The following is a 21179-nucleotide window of genomic DNA, read 5'->3' on the forward strand; positions in this document are numbered from 1 at the left end:
TCATCGTTATCTTCTGTGATTCAGCGAGTCAAGATCTGATTTTGACCTGTTTCCCTTTCCTTTCTGTTCTTTTCCCTACCTGCTGCTTATCTGCTTCATTTTGCTCCTATTCTCCCTTCCCTTTGCCTTTAACTGTCATTGTAATTCTTTTCTTTGGTTCATTGTAAGCCGCTTTGGGGCTGCGTTCCATGGCAAAAGGCAGGGTATAAATGATCTAAATGAATAAATGTTTGTTCACCTCTTCATAGAAATGTAGTAGATTGGTGAGGCAAGATTTCCCTTCACTAAATCCATGTTGACTTTGTCTCATTAATCCCTGCTTTGGAATATGCTCTGTAATTTTGTTCTTAATAATAGTCTCTACCATTTTTTCCCAACACCGACGTGAGGCTCACCGGTCTATATTGAATACTGTTAGCTTCTAGATTTTGGTGCGTACCTTTATACCTGCCATAGAGCAAGTGTAAGTGATGGTACCCAAATTTGCTGTTAGAGAATATTAGTAACATAGTAACATAGTAGATGATGGCAGAAAAAGACCTGCACGGTCCATCCAGTCTGCCCAACAAGATAACTCATATTTGCTGCTTTTTGTGTATACCCTACTTTGATTTGTACCTGTGCTCTTCAGGGCACAGACCGTATAAGTCTGCCCCACCTCCCAACCACCGGCTCTGGCACAGGCACAGACCGTATAAGTCTGCCCAGCACTATCCTCACCTCCCCACCACCAGCCCTGCCTCTCAACCACCGGCTCTGGCACAGACCGTATAAGTCTGCCCAGCACTATCCCCGCCTCCAACCCCAAATCTAGGTGCTATGCTAACTTTTAGTGCCCTTATAGCTTTGTCCCTCGTGTGTTTTGCTTCGTTCAGCCATATCTTGACTGCACTCAAAGCACAATCAGCAGAGAGAAGGAAGCATGGGAGATGGACAAAAGTATTATACCAAGGATCATTAAGGCCTGAAAGCACATTGTGTTACAATTTTTTTTTTAATTTCTATTTTTGTACCTCCTATCCAGTTATAGCCCTGCATCCTGTTTGGTTCATGGACTATGCCTCCAGTCTGTCTCCCACTTTACCTTCCAAAGCATTGTTATGGCAGCCTGCTACTGCCTGAGGCTAATTACAGCCCTTATTTACACAAAAAGATGTGAAAGAATAATTATCCCTTTAAAGCCCATAGTTCTTATTTTCTAATGATTTCCTATCTCTGCCGGTGCTAACTCGTTAAGCCAAGCTGTTCCGTGAAATCAATAGCAAGCAAGCCAAGTTTCCCCGCCCCTGGTGTGAGGGAGTTTGTAAGAGCTGCCCTGCAAATATGAGAGAAATACCTCCCACCCCAGGCTGAGCGCTCTCCTCCAGCCTCTAGGGATGTGCTTTTGTTTAACACACATTAAATCGGAAATGGCAAGGTTGGGTCAACTGGCGCCATTTTTGACATAGAGCTGGGAGTGGGGCGCAAGGGGAGGAATGGCTTCTGTTCCCTTCGACGCATTTTGAATTGTATTTTTAGACAGTGGAATATGAAAAATGATTTTTGCAAGGCACTTATACAGCAAAAGATGATCAATAAAATCCAAAACAAGGGAGAAGTGGCTGATATCAGGGAATTCTCGTACATAGATTCATGCTTCTTTGACGTCTCTTATTTTGCTTTTAGAGTTCATCATTTATCAAACATTTTAGCTAGCAATTAAATCCACTGTTAAGTTCCATTCTGTGCACTGTTTGGAAAGCTACAATCAAACCTAATCATTTCCTTTATGGAAAGTCTAATTAGGTGCAGCTAAGCATCTCGGCATATGGACAAATGAGAGAGAGCCATCCAGTAGAATCACGTAAAAGACTGTCTGGTTTTAGCCTGAGAATGGCCACAGAGACCGTGCAGAACCTTTATCCTCTGTATGTTCTGCAGGGGCCATGGGGTGAAAAGGTACTGAGGGGATGCAAGACCAGGGGCAAGTCAGTGAGAAGCACTTCTAGTTGGGAATGGAGAGGGTGGGGGTTGCCCCTACCACTAGGCCAGTAAATCTCAACCCTCTCTTGAAGACACATCTAGCCAGGCGGATTTTCAGGATTGCATAGTGCTTATGAACCCTCGCCTGTTTGCCACCCCCTAAATTCTGGCATACTATGTATGACTAATGCAGTGCTTCTCAGCCCTTTCCTGGGGGCACACTTAACCAGTCAGCATTTCAGGAATACCTTAATGAATATGCAGGAGATACATTTGCATGTATCTCATTATGGTAATCCTGAAAATCTGATTGGCTAGGTATGCCCCCAGGAGAGGACTGAGAAGCACTGCACTAGTCATATATAGTATGCCAGAATTTATGGGGTGGCAAACAGCCAATAGAGCTGGCCAGGTAGAGCAGTATGTCTGGCGGGGATCCCTGTGCTCTGCCAGCCAAAGAGAGTTGAGTAGACTGGTGACAACCCCATAATTCTTTTCCTTCTCTTAAGGCCTACACGCAAGCGAGTGCAAAATTCGTGGCTGTGGGATCAGCACTTCCTGAAGCATTTCTTGTGGTTGGTGAGGCCAGACGCAAGGCTATTTTACCTAGGGAATCTAGTGCCCTTGCACCAGCCCTGGAGGAATGCCACCAGCAGGAGAGAACGAGTTGATCTTTTCTGGACCTCCAAGCTAAGGAGATGTTTGCCAGCTGGTGAAGAAAAGTTGACCACACCCTGTAGCAAATGGAAAACAGCCAATGTGCGCCACCTACGAGCATATCTGCTTTTTATGCAGTAACTTTTTATTTTGCCCTTTATCTGTTTGACCACTCAAATGCTCTTTGGTCATGTTGTGTTCTTCCTTTGCCTCTCGCCATACTTATTGATCTGTGCTGTCATTGATAATATGTATATTTTCTTTCACACCTGTCATCTATTGCACAGTTCTTGTATTTCTGTTGTTCTTGGCTGGGGTGGGGGAGGCAAGGCCTTGGATCTCTATCTCTACACGGGGATCAGCTTTTTTCTTTCTGTCTCCCTCTCTTTGGAATGGGCTTCCAAATGAGATTAGATTAGAGAAGTCCTACATTCACGTTCGAAAACTTCTGAAAACTTTTCTCTTCACAAACTGTATTGAACAGAACTTTTGATAGTAGAGAAGGTGTAGAAGTTCAGGCTTAACGGTATTTAATTTGTAGATTTTACTAGGTATGTCCTTCTTTGTCATTTTGGGTTGCTGTGCTTTTCTATCAATGATTGGAGTTCTTATCTGTTTGTATGTATGGGTTGTATTTTTTAAAAAATGTAAACCGTTCTGTTTTGCACCAGCAATAAGAAACGGTATATAAAATGAATAAATGATAAATGATATCTTTATTGGTCCAACAAGAACAGAATACTCAATTTGGTTTTTAAAAGGCCATTTTTACGTAGTGCAGTTCAGCTATTCTGGCCCTTCCATTAACACCCATGGAATGTAAGACTCAAATGAGTATCGAACGGCTTTACTCGCCACCAAAAAATAAGACTGCTCAGTGAGGGTCAGGTGTCCCTACACCTTCCAATTAGAAAAACTCAACAGTTGGTGGTAGTGCATGGCAGGCCCAGGAAGGCCAAGACAGAGCTGGAGATCAATTGGTCAAAAGCAGTCGTCAATGAAATACAAGACTGACAATTGTGGAGGATGCATGTGTCTCTCTACCTTATCCGCCGACTATCTCAAGAAGACATCATAATAATCCCTTCTAAAAGAAATAATCTCTCCTGGGCCTTTGTGAGCTGGTCTGCTCAGCAGAACAAAAAATATCCTTGGGAGACGGCAAAAAGCCAGGATGTGGTTGGGAAGTGGAAGAGAGACAGAATGCAGTGTGGTCAGCCTTGAAATGTTACTTAGTGGTAATGTATCCGGATGTTATTGACTCTTACAGTACTTCAGGACAAATCACTAGTAGACGTGTAGATAAAGAATGTGCGTTTAGAGTGAGAAACCAGAATTTTTGGCATTGCTACAAGTGAGTTGGATAGACCAGATGGGCTTTTATAGTCCTTAATTGCCGTTAAATTGTTTCCAAATGCAGGACAGTTGGCTACTTGATAGGAAAGAGAAAGAAAAATATAGCTAGTATGTAATCGAGCAGGTTTCGTCAATAATGCAAGCCTACAGACTCACATGGGCTTGAGTATTATTTGTTCTCTGTTCTGAGTAACTGAATTTATTTCCACTGCTGGCCTTTAGTTGCATTAGTAGCATGTATTCATCGACTGCGTGAAAGGAAAAAAAAAAAGTAGTTTAGTTTTGTTCTCAATGACATCTGTGTTAGCTTGACCAGAATTAGACCTCACCTGAGCTTAGTGTCCATTGGCCAAACATACGTGCTATCTTGCTGCCCTCATGTGACAAACCTGAGGTATTACACTTGATGACTGAAACCAACCTAGAGAGTAGCATTAGCAAAGCCATGGATGGTTGGTTGAGTTAGTGGGGCCAGTATTAGGGGATGCAACCAGGTCAATTGCCCTGAGCCCCGTGTAATGGAGAGCCCCAAAACTTCGCCGAACTGAAGGCAGCATGTTCTGCTGATGGGCTTTGGGGCCACCTCCCAAAAGTTTTGCCCCGAGCACAGCCTAACAGCCTGTTGTGTTACATTAGACAATACTGGAATTTCTATAATGAACAGAGAATATGACCTTTGAGTCTTCACAATGCCACTTTTGCACTTCTTCTTATCACTAACATATGTAAAAAAAATGTCTTGTTCTCCCCCCCCCCCCCCCCCCCCCCCCCCGCCCATTTTGCCATATTGGCTGTTTTTTTTCTTCTATTTACATCTTTGCTTTCCTGACTACTTTACTAGCTTTTCCAGATACTGTTGCTTGTCTTCCCCTTTCTGCAATCTCTTGTGGTTAATGAAGGCTAACCTCTTTTTCCTTACCTTACTTACTTTCCTTACAACAAGGTTTGTTACCCTTTCAATAACTCCTTTCAGCTTTGCCCGTTGCTTTCCAGCTTCTTCCAGATGTTCCCATCCAGACAGTAATTCCTTGAGGTAATCCCCCATCTGAATAAAGTTAGTTTTTTGGTTTTTTTTTTTAAAAGTCTAGAATCTTCACTTTTGAATTGAACCCTCTCCACACCTATCTAAATATTAAACCACACCATCTGGTGATCACTGGATGCCAGGTGATCACCTGCTATCACATCAGAAACACTTTCCCCATTAGTAAGCACCAAGTCCATTATGACCCCATCCCGTGTGGGTTCCATTACCAACTGCTGAAATAGTTCCCCCTGTAGAGAATTCAGGAGCTCCCTGCTTCTAAAAGACCCTACAGTAGGGATACCCCAATCAACATCTGGCATATTAAAATCACCTATTAGTAGTACTTCCCCTTTCACAGCAATATTTTGAATGTCTTCCGTTAAATCTCTGTGTTTGAAGAAGGCCTGCATAGCACACCAGTGTTTGCCATTCCCTCTTTCCAGATTGACCCACAGTGCCTCTTCCATATCCTGTAGGCCCTGCAGTTGTGTGGCTTTTAATATGATCTTTAACATATAATGCCATTCCCCCTTCTTTTCTTCCTATCCTGTCATTCCTGAATAGATTATAGCCTGGTATAACTATATCCCAGTCATGGTTCTCTGTGAATCATGTCTCTGTGCGCCACTAAATCCAAATCAGTCTGTTCCATCACAGCCTCAAGATCTAAAACCTTATTTCCCATACTTTGGGCATTAGTATATACTGCTTTCCAGACATTGCACCTTTCCACCATTTATGTAGAGGTATTTAATGCTTCACTTACCTGGGGGCTTTGATCACCCTGCTCCAACGATTCTAGTCTACAGCCCTCTTCAGTGGGTTAGCCAGTCTGCTGCTGGAGACACTTCTTCCCTTCTTTGATAGATGACACCATCTCTGCTCAGCAGCCCTTAGAAAAGCATCCCATGGTCCAGGATGCCAAAATGCTCCTGACGACACCATCTGTGCAGCCACATAGTCATCTCCAGGAGCTTCGGTCTGCTGCTGAAGACATTTCTTCCCTTCTTTGATAGATGACACCATATCTGCTCAGCAGCCCTTGGAAAAGCATCCCATGGTACAGGAAGCCAAAATGCTCCTGACTACACCATCTGTGCAGCCACATAGTCATCTCCAGGAGCTTCGGTCTGCTGCTGAAGACACTTCTTCCCTTCTTTGATAGATGACACCATCTCTGCTCAGCAGCCCCTGGAAAAGCATCCCATGGTCCAGGAAGCCAAAATGCTCCTGACGACACCATCTGTGCAGCCACATAGTCATCTCCAGGAGCTTCGGTCTGCTGCTGAAGACACTTCTTCCCTTCTTTGATAGATGACACCATCTCTGCTCAGCAGCCCTTGGAAAAGCATCCCATGGTCCAGGAAGCCAAAATGCTCCTGACGACACCATCTGTGCAGCCACATAGTCATCTCCAGGAGCTTTGGTCTGCTGCTGAAGACACTTCTTCCCTTCTTTGATAGATGACACCATCTCTGCTCAGCAGCCCTTGGAAAAGCATCCCATGGTACAGGAAGCCAAAATGCTCCTGACTACACCATCTGTGCAGCCACATAGTCATCTCCAGGAGCTTCGGTCTGCTGCTGAAGACACTTCTTCCCTTCTTTGATAGATGACACCATCTCTGCTCAGCAGCCCTTGGAAAAGCATCCCATGGTCCAGGAAGCCAAAATGCTCCTGACGACACCATCTGTGCAGCCACATAGTCATCTCCAGGAGCTTCGGTCTGCTGCTGAAGACACTTCTTCCCTTCTTTGATAGATGACACCATCTCTGCTCAGCAGTCCTTGGAAAAGCATCCCATGGTCCAGGAAGCCAAAATGCTCCTGACGACACCATCTGTGCAGCCACATATTCATCTCCAGGAGCTTCTCTGCTTTGACCTTTACCCTCAACAGGGAGGATCGACGAGCACACCAGCTGTGTACCTGTCTGCTTCACCTTCTCTCCCAGAACCATGAAGTCACTTCTGATACATTCATAGGATACCTAGCAGTATCATTTGTGCCAGCATGGATGAGCAGCATTGGATAATAGTCATTAGGCTTGATGAGTCTCGGCAAGCTCTCTGTAACATCTTGAATTTTGGCAGCTGGAAGACAGCACACCTCCCAGGACATCCTGTCTGGTCTGCAGATGGATGCCTCTGTACCCCTCAAAAGAGAATCGCCAATCACCACTACCTTTTGCCTCTTAGTGGTCACTGATACAGCAACTTGGGGATTTCGAGCTCTGATTCCTTTCCTCTCTGGGATGCTCTCACCTCCTCCACTTCCAAGGCTGCATATCAGTTCTTCACTTCGAGGGCAGGTGGAGTTATGGTATTAATCCTGCAGGGTCTCGTGATCTGAGTCCAGTTGTCCTCTTTCAGCACAGCTGCTTCTTCCCCACTGCTGGGAATCTTTGATGCTTCATGAACCATTTTGTCGATGTCTTCACAAAATACTAGTCTTAAGTGATAGGAACAGACATTTATCCCAGCCCTAGCGCTGGTGCAAATGTTTGCAGGATCGTAGGTAATTGTGTACGGCCTCTGCATCCACACAGGATGTAAGGGAAGCTGGGGTGCTAAACTTGCAGCCCATCCATTGGCTTTCCTTGCCAGTGTGTCACTAGTAGATAAGGCCAGAAGCGTTTGGTGGTGTGCCACACAGGTTTCATTCATGGCTTGCGATGTTCATGAATGTTTGTCAATTTAAATTGCAGTATTTTGTAATCTATATGTATACTTGTGAGTTCTACCCACTCCCAACCAAATTCCACCCCTGTTCACACTCACTGGTAAAGTGTGCACTATAATTTGTACTTTTCCACTAGTCCTTATTTACACACTTACGTGATCACTAAATGACTAACATACCCCATGGGTGTGTACCTTACTGCTTAAACTGAGTTACCCTCCTGAAGGCAAAGTTGTGGTGGTAGAGAGGGAGAGAAATTGGGGATGAGGGACTCTTAAGAGAAGAGAGAATGCTCTAATTGTACAACACAATTGTGAAAACTGAGTTCACCAGTCTCTTTACACAAAGAGATCCAGGGTACACTGGCAGTCCCGGGCCGGCATTAGGGTGAGCAGCCAGGGCCTGGACCCCCATGTCACAGGTGGCCCCAAGCATGCCTGAAACTCAAGGAGGCGCAGTCTTCAGGCAACTTTGCGGCCCCCTCTTCCTTTTCTGCCCTGGGTCCCATCAAGTTTAACTCCTCCCCTGGGCAGACCTAGGGTGAAATGGTTATAGCTCAACTATTGATATATACAGGATTTGAGATTTTGGTGCTGTTAAATGGACAACTATTGATGGTAAAAATCTAAAAGTAATATAATTACTGTATGGTATATTATACAGCTCACTGGAACCATTTCAGACCAGCCTCTAGTTACTATTCTTTGAATCATGTGTTCGTCTCTTGAAGACAATCTAGAGGGCTGATGTAATCCAATATGTTGAGCTGCTTAATATCAGGGAATTACATTTTCTGAATTCTTGAACGCTGTGACCTATGCGCTGTAGCACACGTTACCAGTATGTCCACGCAGCTGATTTTTGGGGAGGGGGACCTGCCATTTTCCCACTATTAATTTGGACTTCAGCTTAGTCAGAATTGAAACTAGAATCTGGCATGATGAAATTTCCTTTTTCTTTGTCCTAATTTGTAACCCTTTGCAACTCAGTTTAAGCTAAGGCATCCCAGCAGCAGGTCCTTGGCCAGGTTCTTTCATGCCCCAGGACTCCCCCTGGAACTGCACAGTCAGAGGCCCTAAGTCCATTAGCTAGGTGTTGGCTGTGTGTGATGACTGGAGCTCATCCTCTCCAGGGTCCAGGGAGCTGAAGACTTCAGCCAGGAGTGGAACCCAGCCCGCCATATGGCAGTGCATAACAGTGTCATGTTATTGATGGAGAATAAGATCACCAATATGAAGTTTGCGGTCAGATAAAGTGCGGAACCATTTTTGAAATCAAGTAGAGCGGGAGGACTGAGCGATTAGTGTACTGAGAGTGGAACAGAAGCAGGGGTGTAGCCAGACCTCGCGGTGGGAGCCAGAGCCCGACCTGGGGGGGACACATTTTGGTCTGCCGCCTTGTTGCTCCCCACCCACTGCTGCAGCAAATATCTTGGCTGGCAGGGATCCCCAAGCCCCCGCCAGCTGAAGCCTTTAAACGCCGGTCTCCAGCACCGCCTCGTTGCCTGCCATGCTCTCTCTTCCCCCTCACGTCTTGCATGCTTCTTTTAGTGAAAGACTCAATTTCACTAAAAGAAGCGTACAGGATGTGAGGGGGAAGAAAGAGCAGGGCAGGTAACATGGTGGCGCTGGACAAGGCTTCAACTCCCGCCAGCAAAACCAGGGGCTCAGAGGAAATTTGGAGGAGGCCCAGGCCCCGTGTAGCTGCGCCACTGGACAGAAGAATACTTCCCCTGAAGAAGTGGTGGTGAAACAGATTCCCATTGGGATTGTCCTGTTGCAAGATAAGTACCCCTCTTCCCACACACACAGGTGTGCAAGTTGAGCCTGTTTAGGAAATTGTCAAGATTGAAAGATAAAGTATAAAATATATATTAATATGGAGGTTTTTTTTAGAGCCAATGATTGAGTGAAGCTGGATGCAGAGCATTATGATATGAAGCTCTTGAATACAAAATATAGTGCCCAGCACTGACTGAGGCTGTTTCATTAAAGCAGTTGTATATATATATATATATATATATATATACACGAAATAATGATTCCTAACAGAGTTGATTACAAATGATCGCTATTTTTTTGGATATTGAATGCATTACAATGCAAGTAAAGCATGGGCCAGTTCCCACAGAGCTGTTTAAACCAGGGGTAGGAAACCATGGTCAGGTTTTCAGTATTTCCACAATGAATATGCATGAGATACATTTGCATGTACTGCTTCCATTATATGCAAATAGATCTCATGCATATTCATTGTGGAAATCTTGAAAACCCGACTGGATTGTGGCCCTTGAAGACCAAGGTTATCCACTCCTGGTTTAGACCGAAGAAGCAAAAATAAGCCCCATTTAAATCTCAGGTGATGAGCTGTATCACACGTATGCAGAGTTAAGTCCTGGTGCAAAAGCCTTCATGAGATCCCAAGATTAAATACAAATGTATTCTCACATGAGGATCAGCACCACCTGGCATGAAATTACCACATTTCTGATGGTAATTTCATGCCAGCTTAAATTTATATAGACCACCACTGTGCATCAGAAAACTGAAATTTGTATTGTAATCTGGGGCATGTCCAGATCCATTCCTGATGGCTGTAAATACGTCTGTTTCATTGTTCAGTGTAACCAAGCTATGCAAATTAACCCAGTCCTCAAACCAGATATATGCAAACAGATCTAATAGTCATGCATTTTGATAATCCTAAAAAACTATGTCTGGTGGTCCTCGAGGACTGGAGTTGTGAACCATTCAAACCCATTCAGTATAATATTTGATTTGTCTTGAATTTTTATCTTTCTCAGCTTGCTCCAGAAAACACATTGATGTCATTCCAGAAGCTGATAGAACAAAAAGCCTATGGACTTCAGGCTGACGTAGTGATAAGGTGAGATTCTACTACTACTTAACATTTCTAGAGCGCTACTAGGGTTACGCAGCGCTGTACAATTTAACAAAGAGAGACAGTCCCTGCTCAAAGAGCTTACAATCTAATAGATAAGAGTGAGACAAATATAGGACAATCAAGCCATTGTGACATCACTGATGAGGTTGGCTCTTAGGCATTGGTGGAATGAGGCATTATGACATCACAATCTCAGCTCTGGTTAAATCACTGCTATATGTAATACTACTACTACTACTTAACATTTCTAGAGCGCTACTAGGGTTACGCAGCGCTGTACAATTTAACAAAGAGAGACAGTCCCCGCTCAAAGAGCTTACAATCTAATAGACAAGTGAACGGTCGGTCCGATAGGGGCAGTCAAATTGGGGCAGTCTGGATTCACTGAACGGTAAGGGTTAGGTGCCGAACGCAGCATTGAAGAGGTGGGCTTTAAGCAAAGACTTAAAGACTGGCAGGGAGGGGGCTTGGCGAAAGGGCTCAGGAAGGTTGTTCCAAGCATAGGGTGAGGTGAGGCAGAATGAGCGGAGCCTGGAGTTTGGCGGTGGTGGAGAAGGATACTGAGAGGAGGGATTTATCCTGTGAACGGAGGTTACGGGCGGGAACGTAAGGGGAGATGAGGGTGGAAAGATAGTGAGGGGCAGATTCCTTTTGTGCTGCTGTTTGAAAATATGTGAGAATGTCCAAAACGAACAGACATTTTACAAACTGAAACGTCCAGATTATCAATGCCAAAAAAGCAGGGACAAGGCCGTCTGTCTGGCAGCTTTTGTCCAAAAATGGTCTCACACATGTCCCTGCAGAGCAGAGGAGCAGCCTAGAGGTTAGTGCAGTGATCTAGAGAGTTGCATGGGGACAGAAATCTAACCCATCCCCGCCCATCCCCATGGGGAAGTTAACCCGTTCCCGCCTGTCCCCGTGGGGAAGCTAACCCATCCTGCCAGGAAGCTAACCTGTACCCGCCCGTCCCTGTGGGGAAGCTAACCTGTACCCGCCTCAAGTAATCTCCTCCATCCCAGCGCCCCGACTCACCCTGCCTTTGCCATGCCGCAGTCACCTAGACCCCCTCCCAAGAAAGCTAGATTCTATAAACAGTAAACATACTAGTAAAAGTAACATAAATAATTTTCTTCCATACTCTGCTAAATACAAAATTAAGTAAGATACACATATCCATGAGCAGCATGTCCCCCTCTGCTCTCCATCCCCTTCTATCCCATGTGCTCTATTTCCCCTTTTCCCTTCCCCACTCCTCCATGTATGTCCCCCTTCCCAATCTTTTTTTCCCTCTTCCCTGAACCCACCCACACTCCCTCCACCCTTTTCACCAAGGAGGTTAGATAAAACTGGAGACAGGGTGAGCCTTTCTAGCCCGTTATATTCGCTGAAGCCAGTAGGCGGAGCTTGCCGCCACACTGGTTCACCCAAAACAAAAGCAAACGCTATTGAAAATAATAGCAAAAAGATTATTAGAAATAAGGGACTTTTATTTTTCACATTTATATCACATATTATCCCAAGCAAAGTCGGATTCAATGTAGCTTGCTTTTGAAAATACAGTGAGACAGAATAATAGAATTCAGTTATATCATGGGAATAAGTAGGTGAATATGTCTGAAACATTTAACAAAGTTGAGATTAGCATTTATACCTAACTGGGCATTTAAAAAAAAAAAAGACCAGTGCATTTTTTTATTTTATTTTATTTTATTTTATTTTAATTTTATATTTATTAGTTTCAACTTTTAAACAAGTATTACACTTGAAACAGTAAAGGTACATTTGTCTGAAATAAGACATCTTTAAATAAAGAAAAAGCTAAATATTTAACAAAGTACACTCTAGTCCACCATATAGATCCAAGATTAACAATGCGGAGATTTTACCAAATTTTACAATAAGAAATTAAGACAGGTCGCTTTGGTATCCATTTACAAATTCAATGCTTAACCTCTAAGACCTTCTAGCTGAAATAAATTCAGAAAGTTGTATAGATTCAAAAAAAACATACTTAACCGACTGATAACAAATGATACACTTGCAAGGATAACGTAAAAGAAATGTAGCTCCTAACTGGAGAACACCTGGCTTTAACAAAAGAAATTGTCTTCGTTTTTTTTGAGTGTCTCTAGACACATCAGGAAATATACGGACATTGAAGCCCAAGAAAGTTTTCTCTCTATTTCTAAAAAACGTTTTGCATTTTTTTTAATATACCACTGCAATCCACAAAACAAAAGGAGCAAGTTTCCACATGTCATCTTTTTCTTTTGATTTAGGCACTGGAAAAAAAAATAATTTTAAATGCTCCCAGGTTTCAACCTAATTCATGTTTAATGTGTGATATAAATGCCATAAATAAGTAAATAAATAGATAGATAGAAACTCTGAATGTTGAGCACCTGATTCTCATAACATGATGTCTCTTTTAGTGGCCCTTTATCAGGAGAAAAAAATCTCTGCACGAATATAATACATGCTAGGGTGTCCCTTTAACCAGCCCCTCCAAATGACAGTGATTACGATTAACAAATTACTACTCTACCTATGAAATGTTATTCCGTTATTATACTTCCTCTGTGTACATCCATATGCACATGCTGGCATATTTGAAAATATAAGTGAGATTAAATAAAAACTCCACTAACAATAAAGAACGACAACGTGGATGTAGCAGCTCATAGGTTTGCTTGCTTTGTTTTGAGTGCACAGGGATGACAGCTGCGTGAGGAAGGGGAAACCTTGCTTTTTTTTTATAGTTCCCTCCAGCCCTGGGTGCCCTCCTGACACATACCTCAGGCCAGGGGCGTAGCCAGACCTCGGCAGGGGGAAGCAGAGCCCGAGGTGGGGGCACTGTTTAGCCACCTCCCCCTCGCCGCCGCCTCCCTGCCACTTTGGACCACAACCGCAAACACCCCTGCCCCGCCACCGCATCAGGTACCTTGTTTGCTGGCGGGGGTCCCCAATCCCCGCCAGCCGAAGAGTCTTCTTCAGTGCCGGTCGACTCCAGCGCCTTCCTTGTGGGATCATCGTTTCTGACGCCTTACGTTCTGCATGGGGCTGCATGTAGGAACCCCTCCGAGAAAAACTGCACTGGCTCCCAATCAAAGAACGTATTGCTTTCAAAATCTGCATCCTGGTTCATAAAATTATCTACGGCGAAGCCCCGGGATACATGATAGACCTATTAGACCTACCAACCAGAAACACAACAAAATCAGCATGAACATACCTAAATTTCCACTACCCAAACTGCTAAGGACTCAAATAAAAATCAACTTATGCATCCTGCTTTTCCTACATAAGTACACAACTATGGAACGCATTACCAAAAGCCGTGAAAACAACGTATGACCACCTAAACTTCCGGAAATCACTAAAAACTAACCTGTTCAAAAAGGCATACCCTACCGACCCAACCTAAATGCCCGAACCCTGCAACACAAGCGAAACCAAAGAGCATAATGGACATGACACAACTCCTCCTCTCTACGATTCCCTATTGTGTCTTTTACACATGAACCTTATTCTACCACTACATCACTTTCTAATTGTTCATACCGGAATTGGCGATCGCCTTTATGGTACTTTGTAAGCCACATTGAGCCTGCAAATAGGTGGGAAATTGTGGGATACAAATGCAACAAATAAATAAATTGTCCTGGCAAAGTAAGGGAATTCTGCACATTGGCATTCCTCACTATGTCCAGCATTTCCACTATTCTCGAGCGGGGGGGGGGGGGGGGGGGGAATGGGCGTAGGGAGTTCTCTTTGCAGGGTTACCCAAGACAATATGCCGCCTGAGGTGAAGAATGAGCTGCCGCCCCAGCTCCTCCTCTGCCACCCCCCCCCCCCCCCCCCACGATCTGATATCTCCCCTCTTCCGTTCCTTCCCCAACCCCTCTTCCTCAAACTTAACCTTTTAGTTTGTTTTTTTTTAAAAAGGCGGAGGCGATGGCAGCAACAGCGATTCCCATAGGCTGCCCTGCCGCTGGTCATGGCCCCTTCTCTCTACTGTGGCCCGCCTCTCTGAAGTGACTTCCGGTTTCCTCAGAGGCGGGCCGTAGTAGATAGAAGGGGCCGGGACCGGCGGCAGGGCAGCCTATGGGAATCGCTGCTGCCGCCTTTTAAAAAAACAAACAAAAAAGAAAGAAAGGTAAGTTCGAGAAAGGGGGTTGGGGAAGGAATGGAAGGAGGGAGATGACGCATCAGAAGAGTGCTGCCTGAGGCCGTCATCTCAGGTGGCCTAATGATAGAGCCGCTACTGGCTCTTTGCATCCGGAGTCCCTGAGACCTAACAGTTACGTTGCCAACTCCCCCTTAATGCAGTCCTGATGGAACTGTAGAAGCTACTGCTGAGGAGGTGGCAAAGATGGTGATCAATGGCTAATTCCCCAGGGAAACCTGCAGAGGCTTGGGTGGGGGGTGCTTCTTAGCTTCCCCTTGTATTTTGGGACCATATTAATCAACATGGTAAAACAATTTTGAGGAAATAAGCAGAACAGCACAAACACCAAATTGCAACCCCGCCTTGGGCTGACGCCATCTTGATTATCCAATTTTAGTGTGTATTATCATTTTATCTAACCATAGAATACGTCTCGTATAGAAAAGATGTAGTCTTCTTCTGAGAAAATTAAGTACTGGGTTGATAATAATAGCAGAAGGGTATGTGCTTTGCCCATATTGTGAAAGAATGACTGGTTTATTGGCATTTTTGTTTCTTCCGTGGAATATAGTGTTAGAGGTTTCCAGGTCTCCATGTCAGTGTATGAGCAGTCACGTTTACAGGCTGGCTTGTGATGTTGTAGCTTAAATTAGTAACCTTGAATTTTAGTGAACTTCTTGCATCCTTTTGCAGTTACGATGGTGTACCATTTTTAATGCACGACAGCACGCTTCAGCGAACAACCAACATTGAAGATATGTTTCCAGAGCTGGCCTTTGAACATTCTTCTATGATCAACTGGACAGATCTGGAGAGGCTTAATACTGGACAGTGGTTCCTGAACGTAAGCTTTCTATGGTTTGTCTCAATGGATTCACTTGTGATCTTGAGTTTCTTATTCAAGAGCAAATTTCCCAAGACTTTAATTTCCTCTGGAGCTCTCCAGGATCCCAGTGTAGACTCTTCAAGGGTCCTTCATGCTAAGAGAGGTTTGCTGGTTGCAAGTAATTTCAGATGCCTTGAAAGGGGGTCTGTGAGGTCTTGGAAGTTTCATGCCAGACAACTATGGATACTTCTTATGGTGGTCCAACAAATGGCGCCACATTCTTCTCCAGGGCTAAAATGGCTATCTAGAGCTCCGCAGTAGGAGGTCATGGTGGGCTCTTTCTGACTCTGTCTGTTCCCATTCTTTGTGATGTAATTTTCAGCATGGATCAGACCATTGCTACTCTAATGATTTTAGCAAAGCTGCTTAAAGAATTTAAAACAACTTTTAATTGTTGACCCAGTGGTTCAGTTCTGTAGTTAAATCTGCATGCTGGAGAGACTGCAGAAATAGTATTCACTGTCTCAAGAGGGGGTAGTGGAGGAGCTGGGGGGGGGGCGGGGGGGGGGTCAGAGGGTCATAGTTATTGTGCAATAGTGTCACCTAGTGGTCAGATTTAAGATCCCAGATAGCAGGATTAAAATAGGAGGGAAAAGTTCTTGAGTAATCCTATATAATAATTCTCACCTCCCAACAGGATGTGCTTGAGACCGTGCCTGCCGGAAGTGGTCTGCTAGGCAGGCACACTGACCTCAGTGACCTCAGTGACAGGCAATTTGGCAAAGCAAAACAATCTGAGTGCTGGCCATTAGGACACAGGGTTGATAGGAGAGTTTTAAAAGACTGAAGGAACCAAAAGTGTTAAATGGGGGGAGGGGGGAGTTCTGAACGACTGAAAGACATGAACATTTGGGAAAGGAAAACAATCTGAATGCTGGCCATTAGGACACAGGGTAGATAGGAGAGTTTTAAAAGACTGAAGGAAACAAAAGTGTTAAACTGGAGAAGGGGGGGAGTTGTGAATGACTGAAAGACTTGTAAATTTGGGACAGGAAAACAATCTCAATGCTGGCCATTAGCACACAGGGTACATAGGACAGTTTTAAAAGACTGAAGGAACCAAAAGTGTTCGGGGGGGGGGGGGGGGGGCAAGTTCTGAATGAATGAAAGAAATGAAAATTTACGAGAGGAATACAATCTGAATTCCGGGCATTTCTACACAGGGTAAATAGGACACTTTAAAAAAAAATGAAGGACGTGAAAGTATTACATCTTGGGGGAGGGGTGAGGAGGAAAGCGGTGGGGTATCCGGATACTGGGCGTTAGGGCCACGGGGGTACATAGACTTTTGAAAGCCTTAAGGAACCCAAAGTGTGGGAAGGAGGAGGGAACGTGGTGAGGGGCATTAGGAACAGGGGAGGGGGCCCTGTCACACACACTCATTCTCACACACACACTGTCACACAGACAGTCTCACTCTGTCACACACCCGCACATTCACTCTGGCTCTCTCTCTCAAACATACACACTCCCAGGAAAACCTTGCTAGCGCCCGTTTCATTCGTTCCAGAAACGGGCCTTTTTTACTAGTTGTGAATAAAATTCATGGTTCTGAGTAAGCTGGAAGCCCAAAGGACCAAGAGAGAACTGTCAGGTAATTAAAAAAAAGACTTAAAGTAAAATGGTTGCTATAGAAATAGTAGTACAACTTGCCACATGAGGCCCCACAAAAGTAAATTAGGGGCAAGAATGGGTAGAGTTTCCTTGTAAATACTTGCTCCTATAAACTGGGCCTGGTCACAGCTGTATAGTGAGGAGGAAGGCCTGCCTGCCGTAGTCTTGCACTGGTATAACCATACCAGGATTGGTTGCATCTGTCATTTGATGGAAGGCCTTCTATAGCCACAAGACTTACCTTGGAAACTTCAGTACTACTACTACTACTACTTAGCATTTCTATAGCGCTGCCAGGGTTTCGCAGCGCTGTACAAGTTTAGACAAGGGGAAGGACAGTCCCTGCTCAAGAGAGCTTACAATCTAAAGGTAATAAGCTATGTAGTCAGTAGCACCATAGACCATAAATGCATTGGGAATAAGGCAGTAATGTGACAATAGATTGTGATGGATAGGAACACAGTGACACTGAGTGATTTATCCTTTCATTACGTAGCTTCCCACTATTCCAGAACCTGTGGGATAGTTGTGTCCTTTAACCAGCAGGTGGAAATAGAGAACTGAAAACTGAGCTGAGATATCTCTCTTTTGGCATCCAATCCAGCTCCTCAGTATTTCTGTCTCCAGCAGGTGGATGGGACACTCTTTTCTGCCTCTGGTTCTGCTCCTGGTCCAGTTGGTCAGCTGGTCCCAGTTGAGCTTTGTGGATGGCTTGAGTCATATCTAGAGGTCTTCAGATCTCTGTCTCTGATGCCCCGCGAATTTACCTGTTCCCTTCCTTAACCTCTCCCCTGTTTCCTCTGGAGCTTTCCTTTTCCAGCACAACAACCTTAAAAAAAAAAAAAAAGAAAGGAGAAAAATAGAGGTTTACTGTAGAGCGTAGGACAGAGTATCAGTCCTGAGCCTTTCTCATGTGTGGTAAGACTTGTAGAGACTAAGAGCCTGAGGGAGAGCAGCCAGTAGTGGTCAGTCCAACTAACGTTTGACTCAGAAGCACTTGGAGGGCTGCAAGTTCTCCTTGGCGCATGGGAGGGATCCTGACTCACAAGTTGGGCCACATTGTGCTGCGCTTGGGACAGTCGCGGTGAATGGTGACTCCTGCGGAGGCAGTTAAGCGGTGTTCCTGCTGTGGGACCCGCCAGCTGGCGTCAGGGCGTTGCAGTGTGTGCAAGCTGGGAATCCTGCAGGTCATAGAGGAAATGGTCGGTGGCAGCACAACTTCAGATTCCAGCGCATCATCCGGATATGCCGGGGTCTTCAGGCTCTCCAGCAGGGCCGGTGTGCTATTTGATGCAGGAGAGTGTGGGAATGGATACTATTTTGTTGGGGCCAACTGGCAGTGAGGAGCAGGCTGTCTGATCATGTGCAGAGCACAGCAGCCATTTTACAGCAGGGGCGTAGCCAGACTTTGGCGGGAGGGGGGTCCAGAGCCCGAGGTGAGGGCACACATTTTAGCCCCCCCCCCCCCCCCCCCGCCGCCACCACCAACTTTGACGACCCGTACCGACGACCCTCTCGACCCCCCCCCCCCCCCGCCGCCTTCATCGCAATGGCCTACCTTTGCTGGCAGGGGACCCCAATCCCCCCCAGCCGAGGAGGTCCTCTTCTTCCCACGAAGGCTTCGTTGTGTTTCTGACGTCCTCAGACTCACAGAAACAGAACAAAGCCTTGCGGGAAGAAGAAGACCTTGGCTGGCGGGAATTGGGGTCCCCCGCCAGCAAAGGTAGCCCACAGCGATGGCGGGGGTTTGAGAGGGTCGGCAGCAGGGGGGGGTTCAGGGCCAGATCTACGCGGGCCCAGGCCCCCGTGGCCCCACGTAGCTACGCCACTGTTTTACAGCCTCAGGGCCCAACAGAGCATTCAGGTGCATCAGAGTAGAGAGGTGTGGTAGCCGTGTTAGTCCACTTTTAAAGGTAATCAATAGAAATAAAAGAAAATAAAACATGGGAATGAAAATAAGATGATACCTTTTTTATTGGACATAACTTAATACATTTCTTGATTAGCTTTCGAAGGTTGCCCTTCTTCCTCAGATCGGAAATAAGCAAATGTGCTAGCTGACAGTGTATATAAGTGAAAACATTCAAGCATTACTATGACAGTAAAATAGATACCATTGGAGATTCTACATGGAATGTTGCTACTATTGGAGATTCTACATAGAATGTTGCTACTATTGGAGATTCTACACGGAATGTTGCTATTCCACTAGCAACATTCCATGTAGAAGGCTGCGCAGGCTTCTGTTTCTGTGAGTCTGACGTCCTGCACATACGTGCAGGACGTCAGACTCACAGAAGCAGAAGCCTGCGCGGCCACATTGGTGATCTACAAGGGCTGACTTCTACATGGAATGTTGCTAGTGGAATAGCAACATTCCATGTAGAATCTATAGAAATCAAGCATGGAAAAGAAAATAAGATGATACCTTTTTTATTGGACATAACTTAATACATTTCTTGATTAGCTGCATCAGGATATTTGCTTTCTCTAGAGTTTATATTTCGCTTACACCAGGCCTATTTACTGAAGCAGAAATAGTCCGAGTTGCTGCAAGGTGCTTTAGTTTCTCACCCTGCTGCCAATCCAGTTCCTAAGAGATCTCATTTAGCCTCATAAGTCACTCCTGGAGGTCTCTCTCTGCTTCTGCCTCCTTATCTGATGTGACCTTTGTCTATTGTTGAAGGAGCCATTAGAGGAGGGAGAGCTCCCACCTGAGGAGGGGGATGATCTGAAAGTATTGAGGTTCTTTCATAAAGAGGAGCTCAGTACTCCTATTTCTGAGGCACTGGCAGTGCTTTCCATTGAGGAGCCTTCTACTTTGGCGTCAGGAGTTCCATCTTCGTCAATCATGAGGGGGTTTAGAGTTCCTTCTAAGGCCTTACTGATGCATCCATACATTCAGAATCTGATTATAGCAAAACAAGTATTATCAGAAACAGGGCTGAGAGTGGGGAAGAGCCATGGCTTGCCTCTACCTGTGTCAGGTTTTCAAGGCAGAAACTAGGTTCGTGAGCCCTTGGACCACTGCCGAGGAGCGGCAGGCAAACCCACCCCACACCAGGGACAAGGCAGAACTCTGACAGAAACAGTTGAGCCCCTCGGTGCAGGCGGCCGGCAGGACTTACCAGACAGGGCAGGAACTGAATACCAAATAGGCTGAACAGAGACTGAGGATCAGAGGGGAAAGGAATATACATGGGCAGCAAGGCAGGAAACTGGGCTAGGAGTCACAGACAGACAAAACTACACAAAGCAGGAAAGGGACAAGCTAAAGGACAGGAACTGAAAGCTGACAAGCAGCCACTGAAACAGGGTACAAACACTGACAAAAAAGAGACAGGACTGAAAGCTGCAGAGCAGCCACTAAGCAAGAGACACAGACAAACAGAAACTAGACCAAGAATACAAACCAGAAACAAGGCTAAGAAATAAGCAATAAACCTAAGCTAACCTACAAACAGACTAACTAGAACCAGACAAAAAAGTCAAACAAGAAACCAGACTAGGCAGAAGTGCAACAAAGCACCAACAAACCAGGGACCTTAGATGATGCAAAGGTAAACACAGAAGTTTCCAGGTGATTAATAAAGCCCATCAGCTGCTGAAGTTCATTCAGCTGCAGGAATCACAAGGCAGCTACGGGTGCTGTTCAGGCACAAACAAGAGAAGCAAGTCTGGCAACCCGGAAGATCCGGACCGGACTAGGCTGAAGTCTGGAACGTGTGACAGTTCATAGCAGCCACCAGTTCTGGCCACCAGAGGGCGAGGTGAGCACAGACAAGGAAACATTCACATACGTGATAACCTGTTAGGTCCAGAGGACAAAGAGGAATTGCCGCTTTCAGTGTACACTTCCTGGTTTATTTTTATTTATTTGTTGGGATTTATTAACTGCCTTTATGAAGAGATTCACCCAAGGCC

General features: G+C 45.2%; 1 protein-coding gene across 5 annotated transcripts in view; it reads left to right on the forward strand.

The window, feature by feature from the left end:
- The window catches only part of GDPD5 (glycerophosphodiester phosphodiesterase domain containing 5), a 441045-nt gene that overhangs the window by 369168 nt on the left and 50698 nt on the right, over positions 1–21179 (forward strand). For all 5 annotated transcript variants that reach the window (XM_030200038.1, XM_030200040.1, XM_030200039.1 and 2 more), the window contains 2 exons: positions 10487–10569; positions 15449–15599. In XM_030200038.1, coding sequence (XP_030055898.1) covers positions 10487–10569; positions 15449–15599 — 234 coding nt within the window. The remainder of the gene's footprint in view (positions 1–10486; positions 10570–15448; positions 15600–21179) is intronic.

This window comes from Microcaecilia unicolor, chromosome 4 (genome assembly GCF_901765095.1).
Source record: "Microcaecilia unicolor chromosome 4, aMicUni1.1, whole genome shotgun sequence".
Lineage (NCBI taxonomy): Eukaryota > Metazoa > Chordata > Amphibia > Gymnophiona > Siphonopidae > Microcaecilia > Microcaecilia unicolor.